This window comes from Zonotrichia albicollis, chromosome 25, assembly GCF_047830755.1.
Source record: "Zonotrichia albicollis isolate bZonAlb1 chromosome 25, bZonAlb1.hap1, whole genome shotgun sequence".
Lineage (NCBI taxonomy): Eukaryota > Metazoa > Chordata > Aves > Passeriformes > Passerellidae > Zonotrichia > Zonotrichia albicollis.
Genome location: NC_133843.1, coordinates 3,297,196 through 3,315,601, shown reverse-complemented (window position 1 = coordinate 3,315,601; position 18,406 = coordinate 3,297,196). Strand labels below are relative to the sequence as shown.

The window sequence follows — 18,406 nt, the reverse complement described above, 5'->3', positions numbered from 1 at the left end:
AGTCTCTCCCGTCTCCTCGGGGCTCGGAGCGGGGCCGCTGCCGGGCAACGGCGTGAGGCTGGCGGGCCTTCCGCTTCCGAGTCAGCGGGGCCGGGCCATGGGGCGGAGGAGGAAGACGCTGCACGACTACGCGGCCGAGTTCTCGGAGCTGTCGGTGCGGCGGGAGCCGGCGGGGCCGGGCCCGGGCCCGGCGGGCGCCGTGGAGACGCTGTTGTGCACGCCGTGTCAGCTGCCGCTGAGGGTGCGCCGCGACCGCATCCTGGAGCACCTCAGCTCGGGCCGCCACTGTCGCAACCGCCGCCTGCTCCGGCAGCTGGGACTGCGCGCCCCGGGGCTCCGGTGAGGGACACAGCGCTGCTCGGGGTCACCCGGCCTTTCCCTGCCTCATTCAGCCTCACCCGACCGACCCCTGCTCGGGCTCACCCGGCTTTTCCCTGCCTCGCTCGCTCCATTTCAGCCTCATCCTACCGACCCCTGGTCAGGTTCATCCTGCCCTTCCCTGCCTCACTCGCTCCATCTCAGTCTCACCCGACCCCAGAACAGTGTCCCCAGTGCCCGTCCCCCTGTCCTGGGCACTGCAAGTGCCGTGCCCAGTTCTGTTCCTCACTACAAAACAGACATTAAGGGGCTGGAGTGTGGCCAGAGAAGGGCATGGAGCTGGGGAGTCAGGCCTATGAGGAGTGCCTGAGGGAGCTGCGGGTGGCACTTAGTGGTGTGGTTTAATTGACAAGGAGGTGTTCAGTCAAAGGTTTGACTTGATGATCTTGGAAGTCTTGTCCAACTTTAATGATTCTTTAATTATGTCTGTCTCACCTGACCCCACTCAGGAAGCATTTGGACAACATATAGTGGCATTCTTGGGTTGTTCTTACGTGGGGTGTTCTCAAGAGTTGGATTTGATGATCCTTGTGGATCCCCTTCAGCTCAGGATATTCTCTGATCCTCTGATATCTCTCTCCTCAGCTCTGCAGATCCCGACTCCAGCCTGAGCCTGAGCCTGCCCCTGCCACTCGACGTGCCCTCCCTGCTCTCCCATCCTTCCTTCCTCATCACCACTGGATCCAGCACTGGCTACAGCATGATCCCCTCTCCACCATCCTACAACAAACTCCTGCTTCCCCACCACCCCATCAACGCCACACACAGGGATGACCCAACACCCTCCACCTCTACCAGCTACCCCTCACCGCTGGCCACCTCCTACACCAGGATTGCACCTCTTGGCCAAAGTGGGCCTGCGCCTGATGCCTCCAACAGCCTGACACCCTCCTCATGTCACGGTTGCAGCGGTGTCGGCCTCGTGCTCTTCGGCGCAGGGCTTGTGAGCACAGCCTTGTTGCAAACCCTGCTGGAAGAAGCTGGCTGCTGCCTGCTCTACATGGTGGAGGATCAGTTGGAGGAGGTGGAACGAGCCTTTGGTGCCAAGGTCCCGGCTGGCACCAGGGTGCTGCGGCAGCAGGAGGCCACCATCGCACTCAGTGATCCACGGTACTGACCAGGGCAGGAGTTCCATGCAAGCCTTGCCTTCCCCTCTGGGAAACTCTGTAGCAGCCCCAGACTGTGCCTCTGGCCAGCAGCTCCTGGATGTGGCTCTTCTCAGGGTGGGGGGATTCCATACAAGCCTTGCCTTCCCCTCTTCTTGTTGTGTTAAGAAATTAAAAAAAAAATTTCCTCCAGTCCCACAGAACAATAACAAATGGCACCTTCCCTGCTGCCTGCCAGTTTCCCTGGCTCAGAGCAGTCGGCTGAGTTTGGTGGCTCTTGGAGCTCTGAGATAAGCAAGGGTTGGTGTAAATTGTGGGAGGGTTGTGGCGTTTTCCTTTCCATTTGAACTGAACAACTGTAACATCAGTAAAGTGCTGTTGCTGTCAGGTCTAAAATATTGCAGGAGCAAAAGGCAGAGCTTTTAGGAAAGGCAGATTTGATACTAGAAAGTAAAGAATCACAGGAAGCTAAAATGCATTGATAGCAGCTCTACCACATAAATACTTTGGATTTAAATACCTTGTAAAGGAAACCTTTAAACGATTTTCTCCTAGAAGATGCAGGAAAAGTAGTGCAATTCCTTTGTGCCACTTGTGATTTTAACCTATGTGTGTCACTATATTTCATCCTTGGAGCAGGCACCAAGTTCCTTCTATAACCCAGCTGGCTCTTCCAGAGCAATGGGGTTTTAGGTTTTTTTAACTGTAACCAAATCGAGCTTTTGAGCATTGTTTGATCTAGTGAAAAGCTTGTCCTTACTGAAGATCTCTGTTATTCCTGCAGAGTTTCTGGAGCCATTATTTGTTCCCCACCTGACAAAGCCCCTGAGATGGTAAGAGATGCCTTACGAGCAGGTGAGAGGAGCAGCTGCACATTCAGCTTTTCCCTGTGCCCACTGGTGTGCACTTGTGAGTGTGTTTGTGTTTCAGCAGCAGCCCTGGAGCTGTGCAGGCTCTCAAATTGTGTAATTACTGACTGAGATCCCTGCTGATGTTAATGGCTGGACACCAGTGGGGTTTGTGCTATGCTGGTCCCAGTATGACTGGGCAGTCCCACTCCTGGGACAGCTGAAACCACAGCAGACAGGCAGAAGGGGGTATATGCCATCAAAACCAGAAATGTAATGAGCTGTTTCTGCAAGATCAAGGTGTTTTGTGCAGCTGTGTCTCCCCTGAGCCCTGTGTGTGTCCTGTTTTGCACAGGTAAAGGTGTGTTCTGTGAGGGGCTGCCCAGCTTGGACAGACAGACAGCAGAAGCCTGTTTTGATGAGGCCAACAGGTGTGGGAGGCCACTCGTGTGTGGGTTCTACAAGTAAGCCCAGTGGTTTTCCTGTGATTTAATCTTTATAAAATCCTATGTTCCTCAGGCTTTCCTGACTTGGTCCTCAAATCAGCTTGGTTTCACCTTGAGAGGAATAGTGGATTTGTCTTTACAAACAAGCTGTGGGTCTGCTGGTAGATAAAACTGGCACTGGGAGATAGAAAGAAACAATGGGAAGGATTTCACTGATTGGTGAAAGGAAACAGATATTTGCTTTTATAAATAAACTTTAGGTTTGCTGATCAGTGAAATTAGACATTGAGAGACGAAAGAAACAGTAGGGAAGAAAAACCCCTAAATTCCATAAGAATTAAAAATTAAAAGGGAGGGTTATACACATTAGAAGGAAATCTTTAGTATCAGGTGTTTTGGGAACTCTGAACCTCTCAAGTACCTCAGCCAGTGGGGAAAGAGAGAAGGGAAATGTGGTTGGGAAATTGGGATAAAAAGGAGGCTGCATCCTCCAAAAATTTGAGAGATCCCAGGGGAATGCCCCATGGCCTCTGCCTTTATTCAAATAAAGCCAAAAAAGACTCCTCAGTCTCCTTTTTGGACATAAACCTCTGATGTTTGTGGATTAATTTTCCTAACCACCTCATCCTTGTTTCCCTTGGAAGGCGCTTTGACCCAGCCCTGCAGTTCCTGTACAAGAAGGTTCGGGACAGCCGGGCCCTGGGCAGCATCCACCGGATATCAACCATCAGCACCCTCTATCCTGCAGCCTCTCTGAGCCTGCTGAAAGCCTCAGGTACCCAGCAGCTCCCCTCACTCAGAGTCATGGAATGGTTTGGGTGGGAAAGGACATTTAAGCTCATCTGTTCCACCCCCTGCCATGGGCAGAGACGCCGTAACCAGACCAGGCTGATCCAAAACCTGGAAATGTCTCTGTGTTCTGTGGGAATTCCCCTGAATTTGTATAGCCTTAAGATTGATCCATGGGGAGGAGTGTTTTTTGAGGAGTGTTTTCTTTACCAAACTTCATTTCTGTGTATTTTTTGTCCCTTTATTAGTTTCTTCACTGTGGGGGCTTTTTATACCATCTCTGTGCAGTTCAGAAATGTACCTTGGCTGTGGGTTTCAATATGGAGATATCAATGCCCAGTTTTGGTTCTTCCAGGTGGAATTTTTTACAATGCTGCCGTGCATGACATAGATATTATCAGTTTGCTGTTGGGAGAGAGTGTGCCAGATACAATATTTTCCCTGGGCCATGCCTTCTGTGCAGGTAAGAATGAGTCTTTTGGTGGTTTATTGGGTACCTCTGGAGTTCAGGGTTAAAACTGGGAAGAAAGAAGGAGTGAGAGCATTATAGCCATGACAATTGTTCCATTATGGAGCAGCTGAATAAACAGGCTGATGGAACAGAAGGCAGGTTCTTTGGGGGTATTTGGTGAAGATCTCTGAATCTGGTGAATCTCCTGCTGATGTGAAGCAGTTTCAGTGGAGTTATCATTGAACACGACTCTGCAGGACACCAGGTTTGGAAACCAGAGTGCAGAAAATAACTGAGCTAAGGTTTGAGCTCACAAGAATGTCAATGAAATGTTCATTCTCTGCTTTCCTCTGGCCCTTCCCTGTGGATCCCAGCACAAAGCTGTGTGTTTGCTCTGGGTCATGTTGGGCTGATATGCTCGCTCTGGGTTACCACACTCATTTAAACCAACCATAAAAGGTGGAAGCTGCCATTTTTGAAATGGAAATGCAGAGTTTTAAGGAAATTGCAGCAGCTGCCAAGCTTGGCTGGCTGGGGTGAGGAGGGGCAGGATGCAATGCTCTTTTCCATGGCACACATTGAAATGCAGCAAACAAGAGCCCTCCAGGAGGGTTCTGTACCCTCTGCCTTGCTCCAGGAACGTGCTGGAAGTTGCCTGATCCTGGAAGCACAGGTGGGTGCCCTCATTAGAGAGCTACAGGCTGGGAAGGTGGAGTTGGGCCTGGGGCTGTGTGTTCCTGCAGAACTGCCTGTGTTCCATCAGGAATGCTGGTGAAGCAGCTGGGGTGCTGTGGGAAGCTGTCACAAAGCCAGTGTCACCTCCCGAAGGAAGAACAGCAGTTTGTAGCTGTAGAACTTGCTGGTTTGCTGTTCCTGGGATGAGCCAGGCCTGTTTTGTCCCCAGACATGGGCTGCCTGAGAGATGTGGACATGGTCACCATCAGCATGAAATTCCCCAGCGGAGCCATTGTCACCCTGGACATCAGCCAGCACTGCACCAGGAGCTGTGACCAGCGGCTGGAGGTGGGGCCCTGCTGCTCAGTCAAGTCTGTTTTGACTTCTTTGAGTTTGCCTGCAGCACTTTTCCCAAAACCCCTCTGTTACAGAATCACTGAGGGTGGGAAAGACCTCCAGGATCATCAAATCCAACACCTTGTCACCCAGAGCAGAGCTTTAAGTGCCACATGTTTGTTTGGCTGTTGCCTCAGCAGCAGTGGCTTCTTGTCCTTTTCCAATCTACAATCCACTTTCTCTTTCCTCACCCAAATTTTCTCTCTGTCCCATGCATTATGTGGTGTTAAGAGCTACATGAATCATACCAGAGCAGGAACAGGTCAGCTCTTCTGAGGCTGAAATTGTGCAGATTTCCTTTGTCCTTTCCAAGGTGGTCTCAGCTGTGTAGCAGGAGTCCTGCATATGAAAGAGGAAGAAAAGTGTAGATTCCTACAGTAATGAATAATTACAGCTATGGGGGCTGGTCTTGGGGAGGAATTTCTGTTAGGGACTTGTAAAAGGGGCTTTGCTTTGATCACACAAGTGGAAGCCACTGTACTACAGCAGATCCGTGGTGTTCTTGTTGTGTCTGAGCCATACCAGGACTGGGGCAGGTGTGACTCCTCATTTCAGAACCTACTTTAGTCTTGGTTTTACAAACCAGGGCTTCTCTGGTGAGAATCTGTGTGAGATTGAAAATGTGATAACTTAAAAATGTTCTTTCTTCCCTTTTTGCTCCTTCCCTCAGGTTCATGGGTCTCAAGGGACCTTAAGGGTGGACAACCAGAACCCCCTGGGCATCACAGAGCATGGGACTTCTGTGTCCATCTGTCCCCAAACCCAAGCTGAGCGCTACAGAGATGCCTACAGGGAGGTCTTCAGGCACTTCCTGAGAACCCTGAAAGGTGGGACAAGGCTATAATTGATGGCTTTGGGTTGGCTTTGTTGGAGGATGTACCATGTCAGGTCATGGAGATGGGTGGGGAATGATGATCTGAAACTCTGCTGGGAAGAAATGAGAGTTGGGAGTGGAAACTGCCTTGGACCTTACTGCTGTTTGTGACAGCCAAGAGATCCTCAGCCAGAATCCTGGCTGCCCAGAAGGGATAAAAATCACAGAATCATGGAGTGGCTTGGATACAAAGATGCTTTGAAGACCATCTAGTCCAAGCTATTTTTATTCAGCAGTATTTCAGTTGTTGTGGCTGCACTGACAGGGCAGGAGGAGGGGCTGAAATGTTTTAAGTCCTGCAGCCTCAGTGCTGTGGTGGGATCTGTGCTCACAGGGGACCATGGGTTTCATCCAGTGCTTTGTTCCTGTCCCACAGGCCAGGAGCCCCCCGTGGTCACCAAGGAGCAGTTCCTCTGGACCATCCAGGTGGCTGCAGCAGCCGAGCAGTCCTGGAGGAGAAGATCTGCTGTGGACTTGCACAGCAGTGCCACGGATCCACCTGGGGTCAAGGCTGAGCTTGTGTGACAGCCACTCCCATCCAGTGGCTCAACAGAAGCCTGGATGGTGGTTTTGGTGTTCCCACTGGGAATGCCCAGCACACAGAGGCACTGCTGAACCAGAAGCACTTGGTGCTGGGGCAGAGCAGGGTTCCTACCATGTCAGCCAGAGCCTGCAAGAAATTCTCTGTGGTTTCATCCAGGTGGCCACAGAGCTCTGTTTTCCTGGGAGAAGAGGGATGCTCCTCGGGCCAGGCAGGGTGGTGTAATACCAGCAGTAGCTGGGAGGAGAGAGAAGTCTCCCCTTGGAGAAAGAACAGCCACTGCCTGCCTGGAGGAGTAGTCACAAGCAGGTGCCTTCCCAGCAGTGGCACAAGGGAGGTTATTTAATGCTCAAAAAACCACAGGAGCATCTGTGAGTGTGTTTAGAGTGGATATATGGAATGAATTCTTCCTTTTGAGGGTGGTGAGGGGCTGGAATGGATTCCCCAGAGCAGCTGTGGCTGCCCCATCCCTGGAAGTGTTCAAGGCCAGCCTGGACAGGGCTTGGAGCACCCTGGGATAGTGGAAGGTGTTGGGGTGGGATGGGATGAGCTTTAAGGTTTCTTTCAAACAAAGCAGTCTGGGTTCCTTGATCCTGTTTGGGACACAGACAGCAGAAGGCAGAGCCACAGGCCAGGCAGTGTCTGCCAGGAGCTTTGGACCTTTCTCATGTGTGTGGAGCTTTCTGAAGATGTGTGGCTCTGACTGTTCCTGTCTGGCTGTCACGTGCCAGTTTTCAAGATCTTTTGAAACCTTTTTTTTGTATTTTTATTGAATTACAACAACATTCTAGATTTCTTCCATTCCAAGGCATTAGTTTATAAACTTCTTGCAAGAATCAATTTCCAGTTCCTATCTGTGGAATATATACTCCTAAAACTAGAATAATGTGTTCTTTTTGGGAAATTGTTTTTAACAGTGTCATTTTTCAAGCTCAGAAAAACTGTGTCTTAATGCTTGTTCTCCATTCCATTCACTATTTTTTAGCCATTTATTAAAAAAAAGTTTTATGTGTCCAGAAGCTGTTTTTTGCCTCTGTACTTGCTGTAGCAGATTAGTACACAATGGTGGGTTTCTTTTTTGTTTCAGTAGCTTTAGGTCCTTTGAGGTCCTACAGTTGAAGGTTTACTCTGGGTTAAGAGGGCACTTTCTGTCCAGTTTTAATTTCCAAATGCAAGAATTCCCACATGTGCTTTTATTGTGTTACAAAAACAAACCAACAAAAAAACAACCCAAAACAAAACAAAGAGTAACCACAGCTATAAAAATAACACATTTTCCAAAGATAACATTACAAAAAATACAATTCCTATCACAGAGTGATCCATTAATACTGCTGGGAACAGCCCCGGGAACGCTGGAAATGTGAGTGGTTGTTGCAAAAGCTTTAAAGCATTAAAGTGCTTTACTGAGCCATTTCCTGGGGACACAGACCACTGTCAGCCACACCAGGGGATTCCCAATCCCAAAGGTTCTCAATCCCTGTGGTGTGAGAGGTGGGATGGCCTCAGGGATGGTGAGTGCACCTGCAGCTCACCAGTCCCCGAGGAAGAGGAGGGACAAGAGGCAGCTGAAGGCTCAGAGCTGCTGTGGGACACCCAGACAAAGCCTTGGAAGGAGGGTCCCAGCCTCCTCCATCCCGTGGTCACACTCCTGTCCACTTTGGAGAGGGAGCAGCCACTGCCTGCCTGGAGGAGAAGTCACATCTCAGGTGAGCCCTGGTGGGATTTCAGCACTTCTGCTCTTGCTTAGAGGGTGCAGGGCTTTGGGAAGGGTATCCAGCCCCTTTCCCAGCCTGGGGGTGGTGGGAAGCAGGTGCAGGGCTGCCTTTGGAGGCCTCCAGAGGGAGAGTGCAGCAGTGGGAATGGGCTGGGCAGCATCATCTCTGTGCAGGTTCCCTCAGGCTGCCCAACATCTCCAGTGACCCAGGGCTCAGGGACAATGCAGCTCCCTGCCCTCCCTCCCTCAGCAACAGCTCCTGAGACTTCCAGTGCCTTTCCAAGATTTGCTGTGGGATGTTGCCTTCCCAAAAGTGTAGGGAATAAACATTCAGGGAGGGAACACACCTATTTGTGTGCTTGCTTTCTGTGAAGGCTTTTTTCCCCAGTCTGAATCAACAGAGAAATTGCAGCTGGAGAAAATGATGAGGAACAGAAGAGAATTGAGCAGCCAGTCCATGCTGTGCTCCAAAAAGATGGAATTTACACCATGACATTCCAGCTTGTCAGGTCTGACCTGTCAACAAAACTCCCCAAGGGAGCAGGGAGGGATTATCCAGACCTCTGACTTCCCAGGACAATCACTGGCTTTCCCCCTCCTCCACAACTGCATGCAAGAGATTCAGAGGAGGGAATAAACTGAGATTTGAACAGATAAGGCTGGAGACAGGATTGTCTGCATGTTTACATGCTACAACATGGAATTAATTTACTTGACACTGCAGTGTCTCAGGAGTCAGTATCAATTTTTATAGCTTACATGAAAATAAATCTTTCTCTCTCCTTACAGCACAATGAGTTTACTGTATGTACATTCTGTTTATATATACACCAACCTTTAAGTACAAGAACACATTGGTAATGGACAAACAGGGTCTTTCTGGCTCTACAGAGGGAAGGGGTGCATTTGGCAGTCCATGGAAATGCAGGATGTGGCTTCACACCAGTTCCTGCACAGGTCAGGGCTGAGTCTGTTGCAGTGACAAAGCCCTCTCAGTTTGGGACACCATGAAGAACAGGACGGCGAGCAGGGATGCGAAAAACGTGCTGTCCTTACACTCCTGGATGCAGAGATGCTCCAGGAAAACACAAACCACACAGTGCCTCCTGTGCCGTGGGCAGGCAGAAACCCCACTCTGGCTGCTGAGCTGGCTCGGCTGCCCTCCTCCTTTCCTTCCTCCTCCTCCTCACCTCCAGTTTCCTCCCCAGGCAGGCACCTCCTGCCTGGCTCAGGGCCCGCAGTTCCCCTGGATATAACAAACTTAAACTTCTCCACGTGCCCAAGGCTGCAAACACATTTTTGAGGGGGTGGAGGGGCGTTTATCACCCCGCCAGCGTCTGGAGCCCCTCAGTTGATCTCTCCCTCCGTGAACTCCTCCTTTATGGACTGTTTGCGGGATTTGCAGTCCGGCAGGTCGAAGCCGAAGTCGGCCCAGTCGTCGGCGGTGCCGCGGTTGGGGATGGTGATGGTGTGGCGCACGCGGAAATGCACGGCCTCCATCACCCGCTGCCGCTGCAGCTCGCCCGAGCTGCCGATGGAGATGGTGGAGGCGTTGCTGCTGCTGGAGCGGATCAGCTGCTGGGCCCCGTAGTCGTGGCTCTGCTTGAGCTCCTGCAGGCCCCGCCAGATGATCATGCGGTACTGCTCCGGGATCTTCAGTGCTGCGAGATCCTGCAAGGACAACACCGCTGAGGCACAGCTGGCAGAATGGGGCTGGACCAGCAGGAGAGAGCCCCAGGTTGTTTTTTGGGGGAAAACATGGGCGCAAAGCCCAACACGGCAGAGCTGGACCTGCCACCATGGCCATGGGTTCATCATGGTGCACCCATGGCCATGGATGCATCCCCTGGCTGTCACAGACATATTTTATGAAAAATCCTTTTGCCAGGATTTTTTCTCCTGAGAAGACGCCTCAGAAATGAAATGTAAACAATAATTATCTGCTGCTGTGGAATGCAGCGGGTGCATCTTTGATTGGTCTCATGTGGTTGTTTTTAGTTAATGGCCAATCACATTCCAGCTGTCTCGGACTCTCTGGTCAGTCACAAGATTTTATTATCATTCCTTTCTATCACTTGCTAGCCTTTTGATGAAATCTTTTCTTCTATTCTTTTTAGTATAGTTTTAATACATAATTTTCTTTTAGTATAATATATATCATAAAATAATAAATCAGCCTTCTGAAACATGGAGTCAAGATTCACATCTCTTCCCTCATCCTGGGACCCCTGTGAACACCAACACACCCTGGGTTATTTCCCATTTGTAACCAAGTAACTGCAGGTTTGCAGGTTGGAGATTTTTGTTGTTATTTTGGGAAGGGTTCACATCAAACTGATGTGGAAATGGGAGGGAAGGAAGGGATCATTCCCCTTGAACACAGGTTGCAGAGCAGCGTGTGGAGCATCCTTGTGGCTGTGCACTTGGGATGGCCTCTGCTCTGGTCCTGGCCCAGGAGGCTGGAGTAGCACCAGCCTCCAGCCCTGAGGTGGGTGACCTCAGACTGGGGACATGTGCCAGGACACACACCAGCACAGGGGGGAGCTGCCAGGGGTCCATGTTAATGCCAGCACAGAGACTCACGGGAGTGTTAACTGGAGCAGACAGCGAGTATGCAATTAGTAGCTACACACGACTCAGACACACAGCTCTGCCCTGACACAAGTTTTGGCCATTCCTAAACGTTCCAGTGGACAGCTGACAGGCAGTCATGGAGTTAGTTCAGCAAATGGTCCAGAACCAGGCTCAGGTTACACAACTGGCCCCAGCCACCAGTGACAAATCATCATCTCTCCTGAGGGATGCTGCAGCTGCCAGGTAGAGACACTGCTACACCTGCCTGGGGCAAAACGAGGTCAAAACAGGGTTGGGCAGGAGCTCTGTCTCAGTCAAAACACCAGCTCAGGGATTTACAGGGTTTTCCATGGATCAAAGGGTTCAGAATTTTCCTTTTTCTTGTTCCTCTGATGGGTTCCGGAACAGCTCCGGTGCCACCCCTGGTACCAGCAGCAGAGGATGATGCTCTGGGCACACACAGGTATTTCCAGCATCCCCTCCATGCTTTTTCTGACATCTTTTGCCTGACCTGGGTTATTTCATTCCAGACTTCAGCCTCTTTCATTCTAAAGATTAGCAGGGGAAGAAGTGAGACCAGATTAAACCTCCCTGAGCTGCTGTGGAGTGCCCCTGCTGGCTCTGTGGGATATGCGGTGTTCCCCTGAGCACCTCAGCTGTGTTCTCTGTGTTAGGTGGAAAATCTCCCTGAGCTCTGGCCTGGAGATCTTTGATCTCTGTATTTTTGAGAGTCTGGAGGAAGAAGTTGAGACTGGTTGTGGTTTTTTGGGGCTGGTTGTGATTTTCACCAAGGCCTGAGCAATAGCTACCCCCAAAGGACCAACAAGGGGGCAGGAATGACAGGCATCAATCCTGGGAACACATTCTGTGTGAGGGGTTGGGGCACAGGTTTCCCTTCCTCCAAAACACTTTCAGACCAACAGCTGTGGGAAACAAGTGGTATAAGAACAGATCTCCCCAAAGCATTTACCTCTATGGATAGGTTCTGCAGGTGGTAAATATTCTGTAACCCTTGTGAGGTGAAATAGTCGATGCAGTTTGGACACCCCAATCCTGTTAAAAAACTGCAGAGAAAGTTTGGAAAATAAAGTGGCATTAAGTTCTCATGAACAACAGCTGTGTCCTATCTCTGTGGGACAGACCATGGCAGGTGGGGGATGTGGAGAGCTCCATGGGTGCTCCACTGGCACTAAGGTCAAAGCACACTGTGGGGTTGTGTTCATTCCTAAAACTACACATGTTTTCCTCCTGATTATCTGAGATTTTGGCTCATGAACTCATATAATATGAGGGAGCTCAAGCTACTGGGGAAGGGGATCAGGGCATGCCCTGGGCTCTGCCCTGTGTGGATGCTGGCCCAAGGTCTGTCAAAACATCCGTGGTCTTTTTAAAGGCCAAAACATGAAAAACCTGCAGAGCTGTTAATGTATTTCTGGTTGAAATAAGCCACATAGCCATTTCCAGGTGTTGCTGGAAGGGGAAGGGGGAAGCTCATAAAGCTATGTGCCATTGGACAGGTAGGACAAGACCCTCTTTAGGATGTACTTAATTTCTAATTGATCAGGGATCAGGAAGGTGTATGAGGGCAGTGGGGGCTCCTGACTGATTGGTAGCTGGGCTTTGGTTGCTTAGGTGAGAGGAGCAGCAGTGATTTCTCAGTTGGGGCCAGTGGCCAGCTGACCAGTTGCCAGACAGATGGGAAGGTTAGAGCGAGGGACACAGCGAGGAACAGAGGACAGACAGACAGGACACCAGGTGCCTTCCCTACCTGACGAGGCTGGGGTCGGCGTTGTAGGGCGGAGGGGGGGTGCAGTGGGACCCTGACACCATGGACTGGGAGGAGTGGCCCCCGTTCATTTCTCCATTGCTCTGCATGGGGTGGCTGTTCAGCATTCCAGGTCCTGGGCAGTGGCAACAAATGCACCCATTAGAAACCACCCACACCTGTGGGAACCCAGGAAATATTTCTCTGTCTGCTCTGACCCCAGAGAAGCACTGGCTTTGACCCTCACCCATGGAGAAAGCTCCCAGGACTTCAAGATAGACTAGAGTCTACAGAAGTGTGAAATACATTATAGAGAGTAGTGTAGTATGTCACTTGGGTGAGAAAGTTAGGTTTTGGGATTTTTAGTATGTAGTAGATGGAGGCAAGATAGAAGACATCGGGCATTGTCCCAAGCTTTTTCTTCTTCTTAATTTACTTCATTTTCTGCAGTGCTGGTGGCACAGGGTGATTGGTCAAGGAAAGCCACAGTTTTAGATTATGTGGACTGACAAAGGATGAGTTATTGGTAGACAGGTAAAAATAAAATGTGCTTTAAAAGTTAATTGGATGGGGCAACTTTAAAAGACCTTGAAACTGTACATCTGTACATCTGTACATCATTTTTGGGGTGCTTTTCCTGTGCTCAAAGTCTGGTGTAGACAATGTGCTGAGGTTTTGATAAGATAACGATAAACAACTAGCTGAAGACTGAAAAAGTGTATCTCCTTTTCCTGACACAGAACTGCTCCATGAGAGTTTTCCCCAACAGGGGAACCCCCAGGGAGGGCCCCAGAAATCAAGAAATCAGTAATAAACCCCATTTCTGGGCAGGGAGAGCCCAGCCTGCCGACAGAGGACGTACCCATGGGGCCCAGGCCGGGTGCAGAGCTGGAGCCGTGCTGGGCAGGCTGCCCCACCAGCTGGTTCACAGAGGGCAGCTTGTTGATCCCTCCTCCGTGCACTTTGTTCATGGGGGAAAGGACGGGGCCGTAGGAGGAAGGTGTCTGCAGCTGGCTCCTGTTTGGGGAGGGAACACTCTGGTCAGACTGGGGTGGGTGGGATGGAGCTGCCCTGCTCTGGCCTGGAGCTCCCTCCCAACCCATCCAGCCTCCCTAGTAAAGGTGCTCAGAGGCTGTGAGGGTCTCGAGGGGCTGCAGGGGTCTGAGGGGGCTTTAGGGGTCTCAGGGACTGTGGCAGTCTCAGGAACTGTGGGGGTCTCAGGAACTGCAGAGGCTTGAGGAGCTTCAGGGCTCTGGATGACTGTAGGGATTTTAGGGATGATGGAGGCCTCAGTGATGGTGGAGATCTCAGAACTGTGGGGGTTTCAGGAGGCTGCAGGGGCCTGGAGGACTGGGGGGTTCTCAGGGACTGGGGGGATCTCAGGGACTGGGGGATCTTCAGAGGCTGTGAGGGTCTCGGGCTGTGGGGGTTTCAGGGCCTATGGGGGTCTTGGGGCCTGTGAGGATCTTAGGGGCTGTGAGAGTCTTGGGGGCTGTGGAGGTCTCCAGGGCTGGGAGGGTCTCAGAACTGTGGAAGTCTCAGGGCCTATGGGGGTCTCAGGGCCTGTGGGGGTCTCAGGGCCTATGGGGATCTTGAGGCCTGTGAGGGTCTCAGGGGCTGTGAGAGTCTTGGGGCCTGTGAGGGTCTCAGGGCCTATAGGGGTCTCAGGGTCTGTGGGGGTCTCAGGAGCTGTGAGGGTCTCAGGGGCTATGGGAGTCTCAGGAACTATGGGGGGCTTATGGAGTTTTGGGGGTCTCAGGGGCTGGGGCAGCACTCACTGCCTCTGATGGAGCTGCTGCTGCTGCTGCCGGTAGGAATCCACCAGCTGCTGTGGGACCAGCTCCACCAGCTCCAGGCTCTCCTTTATCTTCATCAGGATCTCAAAGTTCTCCCGGCCTCGCACCTGGAGGAGGGAACAACACCGGGACTTTGCTTTATTCCCATCCCACCTGGCCAATTCCTCATTCTCCCTTTTTTTCCACCCAGCAGACTGTCACTGTGGCCAGGGACTGTTTGGGATGCCTCAATCCCTTGGACATGTGTGTCCATGGATGCTTTTGCTCCTATTCCCAAGGCCCCTACATCCCCTCCCCACATCCCCTCCCCACATCCCCTCCCCACATCCCCTCCCCAAGGTGTTTCTGGCAGAGGGGACGATGTCCCACCACTGTCCCAAATGGATTTCTGACCCCATTGCAGCTCACCCACACTTACAGGCACGTAGTACATCTCCTCCTCCCCGTGCCTCCGTTTCTTAATGCCAGTGCCCAGCGCTGGGATGCCCTGGGGGCTCTGCTTGAAGGCTGGAAAGGAGAGGAGAAGAGAATTGATAGAGTTGTGGGAGACAGGACATGGCAGGGGGCACTTCAAGCTGTGTAGGATATTAAAATTAAAACTAATATTTTTTAAAATCAGACCACATTTCTTTTCTATGAAAAAATTCAGGTTATGCATCATACAAAACAGGGAATATTATGATGTTATGAACAAGTTTATGAAGCTAAATTTTTCGTGGTATATTGAACATTTTAAAAGTTATTTGCTTACTGGTAAATTAAAAGTTATTTGATTACCAGGTAATCATAGCTTTGGAAAATATATTCTGGCGGGGCTTTGTGGGTTTTTTTTGTGTGGGTTTTATTGTGTTTTCAAGCTCTGATTTGAAAGTTATGAATACACGGGTAAGACTTCACATGAAAGGCTGTGAAAGTTGATTTCATAGGAGAAATATACTTTTGTTTATATTACTGTACATATTGCTAATTCTCCTGAGGTGTTTTTCCTGATGCTTTTAGGTTCATGAAATAATTCTTATTTTGTTAATAATTTTGTAAAAAAGGTATCCATTCCCTTGAGGCCTGGCATGGGAGGGTCCCTTTGTTATTGTCAAGAATGAATTTATATATCCAGCCATGAGAGCCATGCCCAGGCTCTGTGAGGAGAGGGTGGGGGTCCAGCTTATGAGATTTAGTGGAGAAAGGTCAAAGCATCATCTCAGAGTGTGGATTTGAGCCCAGACTTGTGGAGGGCAGGGATTTTGGGTGTCCTGAGCCCCCCACCCCTGTCAGGGCACTCACTGCGCTTGTTGGCGTTGCCGTTCTTGGCCGTGCTCTCGTTCAGGGCTTGCTGCTCTCGGAAATGATCCTCATCAGCTTTCCTGTCCCTGCCAGGACAGGCACAGATCCGCCCCTCGAAGGATCTCCTCCCCAGGACCTGCCCGCTGGGAGAACAGTGCAATCAGTGGCCCTGCTTCCCCTTGGGAAGGGCAGAAACTACACCAGAGACCCTCAGCAAGCCCCTGGGGCAGAGGAAGGCTCCAGCTGAGCAGTCCCTGGTCCCTCCATGCCATCTCCTCTCCAAGCTGGCAGAGGGAGCACTGCTGTGCAAAGAGCTGGGGCTGCCCCATCCCTTTCCCTGGGTCTCGGGTTTTGGTTGTTAACTGCTGCCCCGAGATGTGCAGGATGTCTCGGCTTTGGCCCATGTGGCTGAAGAACGAGTTTGGACTCTTCACTTTTTGGTCTTGAGGTTGTTTATCAATTCTTATCTACAAAATTTTCTTTCTGCCCAGCCGAGGTCTGCTCAGCAGGGCAGCCACAGGCACTTGGTGTTGTCCTTTTATACTACAAACTACATATAACATATTTACACTGAATTCCCAATACCTATCACCTATGTTAGACAGCGCACTTCTACTCTAAACCAATCCCAAAGTGCCAATATCACTGCAGAAAATGGAGAACAAGAAGAAGGAGGAGAAAAGCTGGACATGCCCAAGTTTCTCCATCTTGTCCCCATAATCCCCATACCAAAAATCCTAAAATCTACATTTTCACCCTGTGATCATTTTGTTATTATACTATTCAAACCTGTGTGACTTTCAGGTCCTCATACAACGTTGGCAACTTGCTCCAGGGGTCAAAATCAAATCCCCAGGTGCTCTGGGCTGCATGCCAGGGTCTCTGAGCCCCCTGATGGGGTCCTTGGCAACTCTGGACACCCAGAGGGATGCACTGAGTTCTGATACCTGGGGATGCTCCCTGGAAAGGAGAGTTCCTTCCCCAGCCCTCCCTCGATGGGAGGGATGCCCATCCCTGCTCCCACAGCCACTCACTCTCTTGTCTCCAAGGTGATGATGATGAGGATGGGCCTCCTGTTCATGCCTCCCACACAGCTGCTGTTGCACATGAAGTTGTACAGGATGGTGGTGAACTCGGTCCCCACCTGGCCGGGAGGGGAGAGCAGGTGCTGAGTGGGGAGTGATGGGGGGAGGCAGGATGGGATCCACGGGGAGTGAAGAAGAGGAGGGGAGGAAGGCTGGGAACCTCGGGGAGTGAAGAAGAGGAGGGGAGGAAGGCTGGGATCCCCAGGGAGTGAAGAATCAGGGCTGGACCCTCTGGCACAGAGCTGGTGCTTTGGCAGGATGAGCAGGGAACCATTGGGAACATGGTCCCAGCTGGAAAAAGGGGACTGCACAAGGACTGTGGGGGCACCCAGGGAAGGAGTGGAGGGGATATCCCGTTATACCCCACTTCCCAAGAGCAGGCTGCTCTGGGATGCTTCACAGGGCTGGGAGCTGCAGGTTCTGGAGTGTAGCTGCCACCAGCCCCAAGAATGAGCACAGAGTGGTCTCAGATGTGCCAGGGCAAGGGGCACATGGGGCCCAGCACCCCAAACCAGGGAGGCAGGGTTGGTCCTTGTCCCCACCACGAGCAGCCGGGTACCTGAGGGGGCTCGTAGGGCACCATCACGCTCTGCCGCCCCGTCACCGGGTCATCCACGTACTGGGACAGGTTGTTGCCTTCCACCCGGATGAGGTGGCTGGCAGGGGCTGACTGGCCTGCAAGGAAAACCTGCAGTTAGAGCCATGGTTCATCCTGAGCAAGGAGGGTGGTGACACCAGGGACATGCAGCCCTCACCGTCGTTGAAGTCACGGCCCAGCTCGTGGTTGGGGCAGCGTTTCACCACCTCGGTGACGTGCTCTGCCTTCTTGTAGACGGGCATGGCCCGGATGATGGTGCCCGGGGGTGGTGAGGTGGACACCTTGATCTGGATGGGGCATGTCTTGGCGATCTGACAGTAGAGCTTCTTCAGCAGCGGGGAGTACTGGAAAACAGGAGACATCCCTCAGGTGAGCATCCCTGGTGGGGTGGAGGGGGCTCCTCCATCCAATCTCAGCTTCGTCTGCTGCTCTGATGTAAAGGCAAGGCTTCCTTCTCTTCCCTTTCCATGGAAATGTTGAAATCTGACAATTTCACCCATACCATATTTCCATGTAAAACAGACACAGCCACCTCTTGGGGCAGGGAAGGGTTTCCCAGATGGGCAAGGGCCCTGGCACCACTGCACTGAGACTGAGGGAATCTCACTGGAAATCACCAAAATCCTCATTTGTTCATCACTCAGCCTGTTTTGGAAATATTCCCAAGTCTGTGTTCTCACACACGGAGCACTCAGGGCACTGACACACCACAGCCTGAGCAAATCATGCTTGGTGCCAGCAGCAGTGTCACAGCTAATGGAGTTTAGTTCTGACAGTTTGTCCTGATCCTGACTCAGTCCTTTGCAGCAGCAGTGGTTCATGGAGGGGACAGGGTGGGGACAGGATGGGGACCACTCTCTGGGCTGGCTGAGGGAGGAGGATGCTCTGTGGCAGCTGCAGGCAGTGCCAGCAGTCACTGCTGAGTAGAAAATGGTGTGTGGCCACCAAATTCCTCCCTGTGAGGACAAAGTGAATTTTGCTCAGTGGCAAACTTGGATGGGAGAAGCTCTGGGGGCCGCAGCCTGTGCCCCTCCAGAGAAGGAGGGGAAGGAGAGCCTGTCCTTCACCTTCCAGGAACTGCCCAGC

General features: G+C 51.5%; 2 protein-coding genes across 5 annotated transcripts in view; one reads left to right on the top strand and one right to left on the bottom strand.

Annotated features, from left to right (window-relative positions):
* Positions 1 to 18: 18 nt before the first annotated feature.
* LOC102071078 (myo-inositol 2-dehydrogenase) lies at positions 19 to 8,680 on the top strand. The gene is made up of 9 exons (XM_005492648.4): positions 19 to 339; positions 964 to 1,488; positions 2,269 to 2,339; positions 2,688 to 2,796; positions 3,423 to 3,553; positions 3,923 to 4,030; positions 4,923 to 5,041; positions 5,760 to 5,916; positions 6,340 to 8,680. The coding sequence occupies exons 1-9, from the start codon at positions 98 to 100 to the stop codon at positions 6,486 to 6,488; spliced, it is 1,611 nt and encodes a 536-aa protein (XP_005492705.2). The 5' UTR covers positions 19 to 97; the 3' UTR covers positions 6,489 to 8,680.
* TP73 (tumor protein p73) overlaps positions 8,537 to 18,406 on the bottom strand; it is a 32,554-nt gene continuing 22,684 nt past the window's right edge. For 3 of the 4 annotated variants that reach the window (XM_014271079.3, XM_014271078.3, XM_005492628.4), the window contains 10 exons: positions 17,478 to 17,664; positions 17,282 to 17,397; positions 16,672 to 16,781; positions 15,638 to 15,780; positions 14,775 to 14,863; positions 14,339 to 14,463; positions 13,423 to 13,577; positions 12,564 to 12,696; positions 11,766 to 11,859; positions 8,537 to 9,892 (listed from right to left, as the gene is read on the bottom strand). In XM_014271079.3, the coding sequence (XP_014126554.2) occupies positions 9,569 to 9,892; positions 11,766 to 11,859; positions 12,564 to 12,696; positions 13,423 to 13,577; positions 14,339 to 14,463; positions 14,775 to 14,863; positions 15,638 to 15,780; positions 16,672 to 16,781; positions 17,282 to 17,397; positions 17,478 to 17,664 (1,476 nt within the window). In that variant the 3' untranslated portion in view covers positions 8,537 to 9,568. The remainder of the gene's footprint in view (positions 9,893 to 11,765; positions 11,860 to 12,563; positions 12,697 to 13,422; positions 13,578 to 14,338; positions 14,464 to 14,774; positions 14,864 to 15,637; positions 15,781 to 16,671; positions 16,782 to 17,281; positions 17,398 to 17,477; positions 17,665 to 18,406) is intronic. The other variant, XM_014271080.3, reaches the window with a different exon arrangement.